Source organism: Hippocampus comes, unplaced genomic scaffold (assembly GCF_001891065.2).
Source record: "Hippocampus comes isolate QL1 unplaced genomic scaffold, H_comes_QL1_v1.1 scaffold30, whole genome shotgun sequence".
Taxonomy (NCBI): domain Eukaryota; kingdom Metazoa; phylum Chordata; class Actinopteri; order Syngnathiformes; family Syngnathidae; genus Hippocampus; species Hippocampus comes.
In genome coordinates this window covers 696274-712006 of record NW_017805705.1, presented here as the reverse complement: position 1 = coordinate 712006, position 15733 = coordinate 696274, and the positions used below count along the sequence as shown (strand labels likewise).

Here is a 15733-nt window from a genome sequence, read left to right as displayed (position 1 = left end):
CACCCCCCCCCTTCCCGCGCTTCCCCTCTCGCCTCCGCCGCCCTCCTACACGCCCCCTCCCTGCAGAACTCTGTCCTCCGTCTGCGCGCCGCCTGCGCCTCAGGGTTTGCCACCGTGTAGAGCCCCGCCTCCGTCCCGCCCACCGCCACGCCCCAGCCACGAGGATGACTGATACATCCCGAGTCCGATGGAAACCTGAGCACGCTTTCTTCTGAACAGGGAAAACATTTGTACTTTCTTTTTTTTCCTTCACATGGGCTTATGTGCAATGAATTGTTTTTCACGATATTAGACGAGAGCAGGGGTAGGCAAGCGTCGTAGAAGCTTGATAACGAACCTGATCTTTTGAATCGGGTGCGTGAAGGTGGGAAACTTCAAAAACAGGCAGGACAGCGGCTCTCTAGGACCGGACCTGTCTACCCCCAGACTAGACTAAGTATATTGCAGTGTAATTATTACAAATTATTACTTATTACAGTTCAGTCTTTTCCTCTGTCAATGCTTTGTACAGTGAAAGATGATCTTGTTTTGCATTGCCGTGTAATGAAAAGCAAAAACAGTAGAGTGGTTTTGCTGTTGTGAAAGTTGCATTTCCCACATTTCACAACACAAAGACTGAGGTGAACCCTGGTTTCAAGGGTGTCGCCATCCTGGGAGTTGGCCCAGTGTTGCGCTTATGGATCAGGAACGGTGCTGAGTGCAAATATGGTCTGGCCCAATCGAAAAAAAAAAAAAAAACAACCCTTGATTTAGGATGATTCTTTTGAAAGATAGACCTTTTCTTAAATCAGTTCTGCACTTCACTTAAAAAATGACAATGGAGTTAGCCCCTAATAGTTCTGAGTGGTTCAAATAATCAAGACAGCTACTATGAGAGGGGAATGATCATTAAATCTGTTTGAATGGTTTGAAATGTGTTCCATAATAATCCAGTTTTTAGTTGTTGTTTAAACGTCTGTTCTACAAAGGGGAACTCTCAGGTGTAAATATCTCAATGGAATCCCCTAATACAGTAGAAATATTTGATGTGACAATATATCTATATATATTTTTGTGTGGAAACTACAACAAAATAAAAGGCGTTAATGACGAATAACCATTGGAGCGTTTTCATTCGACCCACGAGAGAAGCAGGGCATCAATCTCCCAAGCTGCCATTGACGGCACAATTAAATAAATAAATAAAGGGGAGTTTGACGTCACAAGACTGTTTGCGGTTTGTCCGTCTGGAAGAAAAAAAAAAAAATCGCAGGGAGGCTGAATTCGATGCAGGGTCTGGAAGTTGTGATGGATGGCTTCAGAAAGAGCAGCTTCTCTGACCTGCTTGCTCGCCCCCTTCTGTGTCAAAGTTGGTGATCAGCAAGGTAATACGACATTTGCCAAGAGTTGGATTTCAAAACGAACCAAATTAGAATGTATTAGCTTTGGGTACTGAACGGGAGAAGTTATTTCCGATTTAGGAAAGATGTGACATAACGACCAGTAGTTTGAATTCTCCAAAAGCTGTCAGGGAAACTATTTCTTTTTTTTGGGGTCAGTGTCAGAACGCTTTGTCTCAATGGCTTTTCCTAAAAAGTCATCACAATCCAAATTACGCCTTCGCTCTCCATGACACGTTACTCATAACGCATTACTGCACGACACCGCTCATGACCGAACTCCAGTCCAAATGTTTCCATGTGCTGTCGACACCCCTCAAAAATGAAACATTGAGTGCGTGACACTTGACGTGCACTTGACTCAAATGGAGCAGATCATCTTTCACAGTTGTTCCACATCTTCTTTTTTAGCTTTTCAAATGGAAGATTAAGCGGGGTTTGTCTTCATTTATTGGCTTTTTACGTAAGTGCTCATGAAAACAGCAGCAGCTTGGGCTTTATTTTTATGTCCCCACCCCACCCCCCACCCCCTCGCACATATTTTATCTTTTATCTTGTACTCCCGACCACAAGGGAAACTAGAAATTGGTGACTTGGATGGCTAACAGAATAACAAACTGACATTGGAAGCGTGGGTGTGTAAAACCCCCCCAAAAATGTCCCTTTTAATAGAACACAAAGTGTAACAGTCACTTTGGAAACTACCCCGAAGCAGATATTACATAGACAAAATACATTACATAACTTTAGTACGTGACTAACTTTTGCTTGTCAAAGACGTGATAGGTTTCATTGGTTGTCGCGAGAGGTTCAAAGTTAAGCGATTCTAAAGCAGCTTGGATGAACCTGAAACCGTTGAAGAATTTCCAGTTTGGATCATTTACAAGACTCGACAAAAGTAGAAATTGTAGGCGGTGCTTTAAACTCCTCCGAAAATGTGCGGGATTTTTGGATGACTACATTTATGTTGACAACTTTCTTTGGTGTGCAAGCTTCACGGCCACAACTAAGACATCGACTTATACTTGAGGCATGTACCGGTACATACTTTAAAGCCACTAAAACCCCCCTAAACTACTGTCCATATTCACCCTTAGGTGAGATTTATACAGTAACACTTATACAGTACAGAATGTCCAGAGGTGGGCATTCCATCTCTACAGACAGAAGATGGACGTCAGTGATGGACGCCATTTTGCTGACGAATGACACTTAAAATTTCAAAAACAAAACGAAAAAAACAAAACAAAAAAAAAAACGGTGTGGACTAAGCACTAAACGCGAGTGGGTTTTCCTTCATCTGTGTAATCGCAAAAATCAGAAGAAGTAACCACAAAATATGTCGCCTTTGGACTAATTCCAGTGCAGTAATTTTGTACAAAATCCTACCTACTGACCTGCTAATCAAGGTCTGTGTTGGGAGCACCTGGGGCGAAACGGCGCCACGCTAAACGGGTCGTCCAGACTCCGCCCCCCGATGGACCAAGAGTGCAGCGGCCCCACGGCTACCGAGCCTACAGCGGCCTGCCGTCCCACCCGGGACACCACGCGGTGCACCGCCACTGGCTGCTGCGGCAGAGGCGTCGGCCGGCTCGGGGGGTGCCGTCGGCCGGCCTCCGCGCGCTCCCTCCTCTTGCCGAACGGCGCCTGGAGGAAAACGTCGGGTGACGACTCAGGGAGCTCGGGGGCGAAGAAGGTGCTACTTGCCGCAGTCTTGTTTTTAAAAGGGGCCAGCAGGAAGATGTCGGGCGTGGGGGGGCTGGCGGGGGGTTGATTCTGTGCGGTGGCAGGTTTTGCTCCCGGGCTGGCAGAGGTTCCGCTCCACTCCTCCGGGGGAATCATACATTCAGCTGCCTTCTCCTGCGTCTCTTCGGTGACCAGAGCAGACGCCAATGTCCCATCTCCGTCACCTTGCGTGTTAGTGGACAGCGCCACCTGGTGGTCTGTGTATCAAAATAATGGACAGGTAAGCTGGAGAGCTGCCACCTTTTTCGTTTGCCTACACATTGAAGAGACACAGATGAATGACTCAAAACACATACACACAAAAAAAAAAAAAAAAAAAAAAAAAACAAAAAAAAAAAAAAAAAAAAAAAAAAGCAACAAAATAAAAATGGACAAAAAAAGAGGACTGTCACTTAAGTATCCTTAACTTTTGTTCTTACCTTATTAGAAAGTATCAGCTCTCTGGATCAAATAAATAAATGTTAATTTGTGCATTAAAACAATATTTCCCAAACATTAATTTGAAGCCCGGCACATATTTTTGAGAAACATTTTTCACAATTTGCAAATAAGTACAATATTTGAAATTTACTAAGTATGTTTTGTAGACCATAACAAAAAAAAAAAAAAGTTCATTTGACTGTGACATGTACAATATATCCATCCATCCATTATCTGTCTGTGACTGCTGTCTCCGGGCAGTAGGCGGGGGACACCCTGAACGCGTTGCCACCCAATGGCGGTATTCCAAAACATTGACATCAAAAAGAATAATGACAAATGAGTGTTAATCAATCACCAGCCTGCAAGCGGACGTTCACATTTGCATTTTATTTGGCCATCCCTTTCGAATGATGTCACAAAAAATAGAAGGAGCACAAGAAAAGATAGCACAGCTCTGACTGATGTGGGTTTGTGGGCCATGAACACAAGCAAGGAGGCTGGAGGAAAATATCAGCTGATTCTACTTCAATGTGGATCGCACTGCCTGCTTGTCGCTTGCGTGCTTTTAGCGCCAAGCTCGGGAGTTGCATAGGTTCAAACTACGAAATGACTGCACTCTCGACAAAATGGAGGGCAACAAAGAAGTTCTCTGCTGTTTGGATTGAACAACTTGAGGCAGGACAACACATTTTAGTTCTTGAAATACATTTATCAAATATGGAGGAAAATGGTTCTTCAGCTAATACACTCGATGGACAAATGCACCGACCGAGACATTGTGGACAATGATATGCTTCCAACTTTGTGGGAACAGTTTGGCGCAAGTGCCATAAGGAGACCAACTAAGTCCCTCATAAAAACGGACAGTTGTCTTCTATTTGAAACATTTGTTTTGTCATGTTTGAATACACGTCAAAATGATTCAAATGATCATGGTCCTTTTGACAGCTCCCCCCTCCGTTCTCATGGAATGGACTATTCCGTCTTCTATCCTGTGCGTGTGCAAACTTAATTCAGCAAGAAGGTTGCAGTTAGCAAAACATTGCTACTAACTATGTGCCTGCTTTCTGTATGGCCACATGTTCCAATACCTTCGTCCATAAAGCGCAACCTTTGGGTAACCTACAGCCTGTGGTCCATAAAGGGACCCCCAAAATGTCCATAATAACAGGACGTCTCAAAGATCCTGAACACCAAGTCTGCCATTTTGGTTTGAAGCGGCCATTTTGGGATCATTCCAGGGTTTGCATTTTGATAAAATGATACTGGGGGGGATTTGCCCAAATCCTAAGTAGGTGAGGGATGAAGCTTTAACATGTCTTTAGAATAGTCACGGTGGCCGTTTGGTTCCCCAGATATAATGCTACTTTTGCCTTCCAGACATTTTCCCCCTTGGAGTGCGTTTTGACCAACAAAGTCATGTGACTCAGAGTAGTGTTCCACCTGAGACAACACTGTGCTTTCAGGAGAGTAACCCTCAAATTATTTGCAGAAACACGGGTACCGGAACTCACACACGCACACACACACACATTCACGCACACAGAACACCAACACAAACACTCAATGACACTGCCATGCTTTTCCAAAACAACAAAAATTGACAAAGCGAAGCTAAACATTACCCCCTAAAAAGCACGTTTTTTTTTCGCTCGGTCTGGCAGATGGAATGAAACAAGACGCACGCACGCGCACACACAGAAAGAAAAGACCTCCCACCTGGCAATAAAACTGTTTTTTTTTTTTTTTGGAATAAAAATATAGTCCTTCATATCAGTCCATGTAAACACACGAAAACGTTTTGTACAAAGGAAGAGGAGCAGGGACTGAACAGGATTCCCACAGCTAACATATCATATCAGAGAAACACACAACAGCACCCCCAGCCCCATCCACGCGCACACACACACACACGCACACGCGCACACACACACAGTCCACAAAGAGGAATGAAATATTCATATACTCTTTCAATATTATCTGACGGATATATGCCATTCTAGATATTTTTGAGACTACTATTCATTTCTTACGTTCATTCTCTACCACTCTATTCATATTAACATTTATGGACAGGAAACAAAGTCATATATATCATATATGTATATATCAACAGTAAAGCTATATGACAGTGACTTCATTCTGTACAATGGGGAGGGGTTGACTACTGTATTTACACTAATTGGGAGGGATGTCAGAAATGCGTTTGAATGAGCTCAAGAAAATGGGAATGGATGAGAAGAAGTGTTAAATGCCTGGCCTGTTCTCCCGAGCATTTGGTAGGATTGTTGCAAGAAAAGTCGGGCACCGCATTTCCAAGTCAAGTCCAAAGACGCATTGAGATGAAACAGACTTTGCTCAAGGGGACATGGAGAAATTTGAATGACCAAGCGGTGGTTTTGGGTGAGCGCCATTACTTTACAGTCTGGACGCGGAAAGGCGATCTGGCCATCCCCTGTTGTCGAGAGTTTTCACCGCAAAAAGTCAGATTTGTTGCTTGTGGATTTCTTAAGGGTGGGGGGCAGCCGTCGTCACTACAGGGATCACATAGGTCACTTCCGGTCGAAAAATGTCAAACGGCAACACTAACGAGTCATTCGCTTTGTCACGTCTGGCGCCAATCGGTTGTCAGGGGAACGAAAAAGGCGTCAAAACGGCATGTTTACCCAATCTCAACAGTACTGTGGTAGACGGGGGGGGAGGGGGGGGGATTATACTGTATAATATAGAAAATAAGAAAACCAGTCCAGTCTTAAACATACAATACAGTGCCGACCTTTTTTTATATCATTTCCTACTAAATTCTCAGGAGAATGTGTGAAAATCTGAATATTAATAGTTGCCCCATTTATGCACTACGGTTCTACGGTTATTCACCCACTGGTGCAAAAGCAGAAACATGCGTCTTCGAGTTGATATGGCACACTGCTAAACGCTATTAGATAAGGTGCAACTGTCATTGACCATTTTCGAGCAATCTATTGCTAATTTCGAAACAAAAGATGATAATCACAGACTATAGCGGCATCTAAGGAATTTTTTTTTGTTGTCTTTTTTTTTCATATTTTCCACTGCGGTTCACATATCATTTGATGGCACACTGAAAAGTTTGATTTTTTTATTTTTTTCCCCCCTCAGGAGCTTTACAAATGCAGGATATGTGGCTATGGCTAATTTCGATGTTCCAACAGGCCACCAATATTTTTACAGAACAAAATGGCTATTTCATGAGGTCAGTTAATTACGTAAATGAATATTAGAGCCACAATGAAAATGAACCGAGAAATAAAGTTCTCATTTTATCACACAAAACTCTTAAATTGGGTAGTTTAATTCCTGTTTGCAAAAACTGTGGCGTGGCTTTCATTTTTTGTGAACTGTACGATGAGAAAATCTCAATTATATCTCCCTGGGGGGTGAGTTGGTGCCTGGTTTGAGTGACAGCTGCAATTAAAAAGCTGAAGATGTAAAGAAGTGACTTTTCTTTCAGTCTGGATGCTTGACAGACAAGCTAAGGTGCTAAACAAGGCTCGTTTCTGAAGACTTGATCTCCGATGTTGCCTTCTGACAATTTATTGCTTCTCCTTTGTGGAAATATGGTGGTTTCATATCATTCATTCTTTAGAAGGGCAAAAGAAATCGACATTTCCCATTTCTCTCTTGTCATGGATATGTATGCCTTTTTTGGGAAAAACATGAATTTTAACCTCTTAAAAAAATTATACAAATAAAACAGGGCGGGAGGGGAATCCGATCAAGGCAAACGACGACAAAGTCACTTGTGCACAATGAACTACGACCACTTAGCACGAGGCTTATTGTACGTGACGACAATGAGCTATTGTTTTCGCTATCAGACATCATGTAATATTCAAAGGGTTAAGATTGAGAAAGGGTGAAGATATGGAGATGGAGAGGAAAAAAGATGAGAGAATGGTGAGGTGGCAAAGCCACTTAAGTGGCCGGGCATGGATGGGATGGGAAATGAGCGGATGGCGAGGGACGGAGCACGCACTTGGAATGAAAATGGCAGCCGTAAGTGAGCCATGGCTCGACTGGAATTCAGTGTTACGGCATCTATAGAATAGCGGCGGGTGTGTGGGGGTGGGGGGTAGCGGGGGTACGGCCTACAAGTCGATGAGCTGGTCCACCAGCAGAAGGGAGCGGGCCAAGCTGGGCAGGCTGGATTCAGAGCCGCCACTGTTACTGCGCGAGTGGCCTCCTGAAACTGGCCGAAAGAGACACGGTGGGGAGGGTGTCGGGCGGGCGGTCGGGGCAAACAAGTCGGGGAGGGAAAGGCAGAGAGGGTGGAGGAAGGAGCAGAGAGAAAGAGAAAGCAGAATTGAGCGTTTTAAAGCGCTGCTGCATTTTTTTTCCTTTACATTCTTAGGTGACTATGTGAGAAAAGCGCATGCAGCTGATCCTGCAACCTTCCCAAATTGGGGTACAACAAGCCCTTTTTACAAATGTACCTTGGGAGTTCTTTCGGCCGGTCACGGGGATGGGGTCGAACTCGTCCTCTGTGGCAGCCTCAGCGCTGCTTTGCTGCGGCTCGAAGTCTGAGATGAGGAGGGACGAATCTGCAGAAAAAAAAAGTGGTCACCTCAGGCAATCAAAAGCCACGTTGACGTGGAAAAATTGACAGAAGAGAAAATGCCTTTGATTAACTCAGGCTTTTCCCGACTATGAATGGATGGATAGTTTCCCCGAGGCATTCTAAAAATTGTTGACAGAATCACCGTTCCACTGGCAATGCCAAAAAGCAGGCGTTAAGCTTCACATAAAAAGCAGATTGCATTCACGCAGTGGATTATCTATTTGCTCAATCATCCGTGAAGGTTGTTTATTCGAGCTATTGGTGCACTCAACGGCGATTAGCGCCTCTCCTTCCACGGTGCCCACAGCAATTTCAAATTAGCAGCGACCGCAGGGACGAGCGCACAAAGGCTGCTTGATGAGTCGTTACCGTGTCACAGCGCCTCCAGCACATTGATTTAGCATCACGCAGCAGGTGGCCCGACAGACACTTCTGCTCTGATTCACAGTCGCCTCAGACGGCGACAGTCAAACGCTTTCGTTCAGCGGGCCGACGACTAAAGGGCAGCTGCGCTTGTACCACTCCGACGATTCCGCTTCTTGTCTGGTCGCTGTGGTGATGATGTCTCAGGAGATTTATCGGTGTCACGCATGATGATATTTTGAAATCCATATTTCCCTTGTCACTCATAAAAAAAATGTTGGTTGAATTTCAAATTAGACCAATTGGGAGGTTCCACTGCGTGATGATCTGTCATCCATGTATCTTCCTGTGCTCAAAGCAGGACTCTTCAGTGCCCACTCGGGAAATTTTACACACCCACCTGATGTTTTGGGCTGTGCGGAGTCTCCAGACAGCAGACCAAATTCGTCCAAAGCAGACGCAGCGGAGGCGGAGGACACTGAGGAGGCGGCGCTGCTTGCGGCTGCCGGAGGCGCGGACGGACCGGATATCAGGGAACAGCCCAGCAAAGAGGCGTCTGCCATGATGTGATCTGAGTGAAGGCGGAACCATGCACAGCGGTTCGCTGTTTTTACCAAACAGTTATCATGACCTCATTGGGATCCGGATGGATAATCGCAAGTTACCTTTCTCGGAGTCTTCCACAGAACTGCCAAAAGGATCAGACAAAGACAGCAGGTCGGGAAGCATGAGCGAAGACACGTCTGGAGATTTGAGTCCCTCGATGAGCTTCTCTGAGGGAAAACAAGGAATTCAAAAACGAGACGTGTGACAAACAAGTGGTCACCTTTTTTTGGGGGGCGAGGGGGTTAATATCTTTTTCTTTTTCACTCCACCACATGACGTTAAAATGCTTCACTGAGGAGTATGAAATTAATCTACTGCTGGCAATTGGCAAAACGTGAGGATTATTTTGTTGCTGGAGGGCGGGAGGAATCAGATATTTTTCAGAGGATCCTGATCATCTTATATATAGTTCGAATATATTTTATTTGTCATTTTGGAGTATATTTTGTACCACGACTAAAGCGTTCCGAATGCATAAAAGCACGTTTACCTGGCGCATTGGACAGTTCAAGTGTATGGAATGGATCTGGGACGACCAACAGTGATGCTCCCGATTCAGTGTCAGTGATGGCTGACGGTCGTTCAGCTACGACGGTAACAATGTCAAGAACGGAAAGATTTATTTTTCACATTTTTTTTTTTAATCCTAAAAATAAGCCAAATGGATTTGTATGTATTTGTGCAACGGGCACCTTGTGAGTCTTGTTCTGCATTTTCTCCGTCTGAAGCCTGCAAGCCTGGTATCAGCTCTCCACACGGCGTTTCACACTCCGAGGGCGGGTCTGCAAACCATTGTCATCCAGATTTTAACGACTCAAGAAAGCCTCTTTCAAGTCAGTACGCATGATTTACCGCTAAGCTTCGCGTCCTTGGGTTTGACTTCATCGGCGGTGAAGCCAGAGAAGCCGTCATTGTCGTCGAACGGGTTCCAGACAGGCGCCGCGGTGGTGTCGCCGCTGGAGGCGGGGACGTTCTTTTGGTCCAGGACGAGGTCGCCACGAGGCTGGATGGAGCCAACTTGAGGACTAGAAACAGAACATCGACAAGTGGTTGACTGAGGAAATTTGATGTCGTTCAGTTTTCAGGATTTGAGATGACGGTAACTTACTGGACGGTGTCTTCTTCTGCTGCCTGTGAGGAGTTTTCGTTGCCTCCGTTGGTGGTGCTCGCTATGATGTCACTTGGGACACGTTTGTGGCTTTCCACCTCTGCTGTCTTTGGGGAAGCAGGAGGAGTCTGATTTGAGAGAGACAGTCTCTTAGAAGCACTCAAGTCACATAAGGGAGTCCTTTGTTTGCGTCAGAGCTCCGCTACAGCATTGATGCAACGCAATATTCTTATCCCACCACAGACAACTTGGCTGTCTGAGGTGTTGTCGACTGTATTTCTTACCGTCTCGGCTGCTTTTTCCCTGACTTCCGTGGCAGGCAACTGAGCCTGGATGGTCGAAGGTTGACTTGTTTGCTGCGGTTGCTCGCCAGCTGACTGACCGGCGACAGATTTGCCGGGCGGCGGCTGAGCTGCGGGCGTCTGAGCCTGGACGGGCAGCTTGCGTCGAGCGGGGCGCTGAGGTGCGGCCGGACTGGACGGACACTGCGCCGCCTGCTGCGAGGTGGCAGCGGTCGCGGACGGAGGCGGAGCCATTTGCTGGGCCGACGGCGGCTGTGCTTGGACATCTGCTTTGGAAACGGGCGCTGCTACGGGAGCAGCGGCTGTGCCTTCCGCCGCTGGAGCAAGCTGCACAGTACAAAGACAAATAAAAATAGATTATATGCGTCGTCGGGGAAACACCTCACCGAAGGTTCCTCCATCTGTATGTGCAGTACCTGCTTCTGTGCCACTGCAGCCTGGCTGGAGTTGTTTTGTGACTGGATGAGAGGCAAAGCACAGGTCTGCGCCTTCTGCGACTGGAGGGCCGCAGCTGGCTGCGAGAGGTCCAAGCTGACTCCTATGAGAGATATGAATTGATTTTTTCTTTCTCCCAACGCAACCCAAGTAGCACATAAGGGCAGCAGTCAAGAGAATCTCATTTCTAATACGACTGCCTTTAATCCCATCTTCTGACATGTGTTTTTGATCTGTTTCAATTGAGAATGGCGCACAATGGACTTGAGGGACCGCAATCTTGGCACACATTTTTATTCCACTGCTCTGTAACGAATAGGAGGAGAAAGGAGGAGTTCCGCCACATACCAACAGGCTGAGCTGTCCCACTGGAGAGATTAGCCCGCTTGCGAGGGGTAAGGGCAACGGGCTGAATGGGAAGGATGCCGGCAGTGGCCTGAGTGTGAGCTGCTTTGGGCCTCTGGCGAGGGGTGATGGACGTTTCAGTGGTTGGGATCGGGTCTGTCAGTCTGGCGACAAAGATGGGGGTTCGTTAGCCTGATTGTATGTCGTGACAGACACCTTACAATTATTAAGCCGGTGTCCATTACAAAGATTACCACATTTTAAACGGTAATCCAAGAAGGTGAGATCTACCTGGGCTTGGCCTGACTTTTCTTGGCTGCAGCAGCTTCGCTCGCTTTGATTGGCTCGGGAAGTTTGGAAGGAATTGCAGAATTCTTGAAGCAGAGTGGAGAAGGATTTTTTTTAACTTATCGTTTTATTTTCAATCACAACAACGTGGGACAACCCCCCTCCCCCCGCCCCTCCCAAAAAAAACAGGCAATGCAGCCAGTTGACAGTTTACAATTACCGTAGTACACATACAGCAATGTTATCATGTGACTCGATTGGTACCCTTTCATTATGTTGTAACCGAATTATCTGCTTTCGTGGGTCACGCTAAGTAAAAAGCATGTGAAAATCAATCATAGAAGGCGGAACGAAAAGGAAAATCGTTACAGACCTTCAGATTCTGAACAGGACAAGTACGCTGCGCCAGTTTGAAGGCAAAGTAGGACACCTGGTAGATATCTGGCCTTTTGTCTGGGTCAGGCTCCAGCATGTAGCCTGCAAAAACACAACACAGAGGGTCACACCCCCAAATAAATAGATACATAAATAAACAAAAAGAGAGAGAGAGAGAGGAGCTACTGAGTCATAAAACCGTGGCTTTGTGAGAGCACAATTTGCATAGCAACTGTTGCATCATAAAAAGTGTTAAGAGAGACTAACGAATGAGGCAGTGGAGATCGTAAGAGTAGCGGGAGTTGTCCGGAATGGTGAAACTGCCATCGCATATGGCCACCTGGCTTTCACCAAAGGGCAGAGTGAAGAAGCACAACTTGTAGAGCAAACAGCCCAGCGCCTGGAAAAGGAACACCACATGCACGCCCCGTCACACCAAAAAAACACCAAACCCAGACGAGAGGAGCGATCAAAACACCACAGCCCAGCACACAGCAAACACCGGACAAGAGGCTGTTAGCTTGTTAAATATATCCAACGCGTGTCATCGATCACAATCGTTCTCAAAGCATAATTTGGATGAATTGCGTTTCAATAAGTTCATTAGTGTTGACCGAAACGGAGGCTGCAACGTTGAATTATTTTACGATGGCAGAGCAGAAAGCCTCTGCTGTTTAATAACCAAAGCTATTCCGTAACACACCCTTGGGTGTCCAGAAGGGGGAGAAATTCCAGGTCCAATCACACAGATGTCTAATAATAGATTATCCGGTGGCTGCTTTGAATGCATGGCTCCCCTATGAGTGACACAATGTAACCAGGGCAATCTTTCATCGAGGAAATGATGCAACTAAGCATCTCTGAATCTAAAGCGGTGCACACACAAAAAGATAATCAGGCCTCATTAGAGCTTTTTTACCCTCTATTTTCCGATCTGTCAGAAAAAGCCTGATTGTTGGATGTCTCTTAACGACTATCCCGATCATCGGGTGGTGTGTGTCGTTTGAAGTAAACAGCAGCCCAATTCTTGGATGTCGCGCAGATATTTTGACCGATTAGTCTGTGTGTAGTGTGTTAAATATTTTTCTTTCCCGATCTGCTTGGAAAATGGTCGGGCACGACAATCGTTAATGTTACGCCAATATTACTGATTGCAAATCTTTGTGCGGCATGTTTTCAGGTTTGACGTCTCCTTGCCGAAATCATTGTCATTTGTCACCATGATGCGTGCTGTCTTTACCGACCCAGATATCCGCTTTGGTGGTGATGATTTTGTTGTTGTAGAGGTTCACCATCTCAGGTGCGCGATATGACAAAGTGGTGTATCTGGGGGGCAAAACAGAAAAAAAATGGCGTGAACCTGACAAAGAACATACAACATTAAGTCCAGTTACATGACCCGAAAAATAATCATGAACACAGACACACACACGCTCACTTTTTAATCTCTTCCTCCACAGCGGCCACGCCTTCAGTCTGTGGACTCAGGGACTTGTTAGTGGCGCTGCCAAAGTCGCAGAGCACGTAATGACCTTTGTCGTGCAGGAGGATGTTCTCCACCTATACGCGTAAGAGATGACACTTGACAGGGACACTAAGAGGCAACCGCCAAAGTGGTACAGTGATGGACCTTCTCTGGCACTTTGCATAATGAAAGGAAAAAAAAACAAAATTCAACTTCACGTGGTGTCAATTAGAATTCAGTTAATCTTTGCGACACATTCTTGGTTTTATAATATGAACACCAAAATAGAAAGTGCAAAAAGCGAGTATTTTTGGACATATTGCGACCATTTTCTTGTGAATGTGTCACCTTAAGGTCTCGGTGGACGATAGGTGTCTTGCGCTGGTGCAGGCGAGACACGGCGTCGCAGGTGTCGCAAAAGATCTGAAGCACCTCCGTCTCTGTGAAGCCCGTCTGCAGCCTTTGATTCATCAAATTAACAACCTGGCCGCCTGCAAAATAATCATATGCGAGATGCAAACGCATATATTATCTATATCTCTGCATAGATAGATAGATAGATAGATAGATAGATAACTCTTTTCTGGTGATTTAAAAGCGTGTTCAAGTGGGTCATGCTGATAAAATATCCTCTTCACGCTTCATTAGGTTCCACCGGCACCTTCTACCAAACCAGATATATTCGTGTCTGGTGATGTGTCCGCTCCATGCGCCACATGCACAGATCCACGACCCTATTTGACAAGTGTAATTCGGCGGCTTGTTGGGGAATCGCTGCCTTCATGGGTGAAAAGACAAGCAAAAGCCGTGGGGGCTCACACGCATTTACGTCACGCTCACTTTTTTTTTAATACAAGGCTCAACAGGTAGCCACCTCCTAGCGCTGCCGCTTGTCGTCATGGTAACAAAAGTCAGACTATGCATTGGCACTTACCCTTGCAGTAGTCCATCAGTATAAAGACCTCCCACACGTCCCTTGACCCCATGGCTGTGATGCTGGAGTCCAGATAGCCCACAATATTCTTGTGGCCCACGAGGTCTTTCTGCGAAAACGCAAAATGCCGCGACACAAATAGAGCAACGTCAGCCCACAGAAAGTTTGCGCGAGACATGCCGATTATCACCAACAATAAAGTTTGGAAGCAATGTGTGAGTGTGGATTGCAAGGCTATTCACGAGACACTTACAGGGTTGTGTCCTTTTTTTTTCTTCTAATGCACAGTGAGGAAAGGTGTAAACTACCAACACGCCAGCTGAGGCAGTCTAGACTAAATGCACATGTGCAGCCCCAGTACACTAAGAAAGTGAGCGTAGCAATGTGTAGAGAAAAGGAATGAGGCAGAATGTTGAGATAACGTCGCCCACAGAGAATGTGAGTCAATGTTGGTTTTTAAAAGAAAACACTGCAGGGTGGAGCCCGGAAGATAAAACATGTCAGACGGGGACTCCAAACTTTCAGCTCGGTGTCGTGTTTCTCAGCCGAAACAGCTCACGGGTGACAAGAGAACAGTCAGGTCAAAATTTGCGTGAATATTAAAATCAGTCAGGGGGGGGAGGAGGGTGGTACAAAAGAAACAAAACTGAGAAAACAGCAGCAGCATACTACCAAGTCAATTAATTTACTCACAGGCGTGTATGTGAGTGTGTGTGCATGTTGACAGACTTTCGCAGGCTTGAACAGAAGATTTTTCATCGACTCACCATGATCTGAATCTCGCATTTGCACACCTGCAGGTCGTACTCATTGTTGACGTACATCCTCTTGAGGGCGCAGCGCACGCCCTGGTTTGTTTTCACCAGGAACACGATTGCAAAGCCACCTGTGAAGACACGCGCACAACAATAGCGGCTGTCAATTTTCAAGGCGTGTGAACTGGATGCAGCGTTGATCAATTTTTGATCAAGGCATACAAACGTGTTCAAATACTCGAAATGAACATGGTCAGGACTCATAACAAATGGCTGAGGCCCTTACAGTGTTATGCATTAGTCATGTCTTTGCTGCAGGGTTGATATACTGTACAGGCTGACATGGCGGCCTTACCATCTGCTGCAGCTCAGGCCGCAAATTCACTTTGCGGCGTTCGGGCTGGATGTCTCGTCTTCGATTTCAGGCTAATGTGACGCGCTTACCTCGGCGTGCAATATTGAATTATATAACAGTGCGGTGCCTGAAAACTGCGTGACATTCCCATACAGCCAAATGTAAAGTAAGTTCAGCCACAACATGAGGTACCTGTGCACCTCCAAGAGAGAACCGACCCAAGAGCTGTTGTGAAGCTTCACACGACTGTAACTTTA

The 15733-nt window shown here is 45.9% G+C and overlaps 1 protein-coding gene across 4 annotated transcripts in view; it reads right to left on the bottom strand.

Annotated features, from left to right (window-relative positions):
* Positions 1 to 15400, bottom strand: part of LOC109523579 (AP2-associated protein kinase 1-like) — a 24801-nt gene extending 9401 nt beyond the window's left edge. Inside the window, exons 1-19 of one of the 4 annotated variants that reach the window (XR_002169797.1) lie at positions 15134 to 15400; positions 14367 to 14475; positions 13781 to 13923; positions 13406 to 13527; positions 13212 to 13293; positions 12235 to 12367; positions 11966 to 12069; positions 11596 to 11678; positions 11308 to 11468; positions 10941 to 11062; positions 10507 to 10851; positions 10223 to 10350; positions 9967 to 10139; positions 9807 to 9896; positions 9605 to 9700; positions 9174 to 9281; positions 8909 to 9079; positions 8021 to 8128; positions 2777 to 3322 (exon numbers count right to left, since the gene is read on the bottom strand). Coding sequence is in view for 3 of the 4 variants with exons in the window: in XM_019882798.1 (XP_019738357.1) it covers positions 2784 to 3322; positions 8021 to 8128; positions 8909 to 9079; positions 9174 to 9281; positions 9605 to 9700; positions 9807 to 9896; positions 9967 to 10139; positions 10223 to 10350; positions 10507 to 10851; positions 10941 to 11062; positions 11308 to 11468; positions 11596 to 11678; positions 11966 to 12069; positions 12235 to 12367; positions 13212 to 13293; positions 13406 to 13527; positions 13781 to 13923; positions 14367 to 14475; positions 15134 to 15385 (3069 nt within the window). In the remaining variant the exon portion in view is untranslated. Of the gene's footprint in view, positions 1 to 1899; positions 3323 to 3916; positions 7777 to 8020; positions 8129 to 8908; positions 9080 to 9173; positions 9282 to 9604; positions 9701 to 9806; positions 9897 to 9966; positions 10140 to 10222; positions 10351 to 10506; positions 10852 to 10940; positions 11063 to 11307; positions 11469 to 11595; positions 11679 to 11965; positions 12070 to 12234; positions 12368 to 13211; positions 13294 to 13405; positions 13528 to 13780; positions 13924 to 14366; positions 14476 to 15133 lie in introns of those variants that run through there. The other 3 variants (XM_019882798.1, XM_019882799.1, XM_019882800.1) reach the window with 3 other exon arrangements.
* Positions 15401 to 15733: the final 333 nt, after the last annotated feature.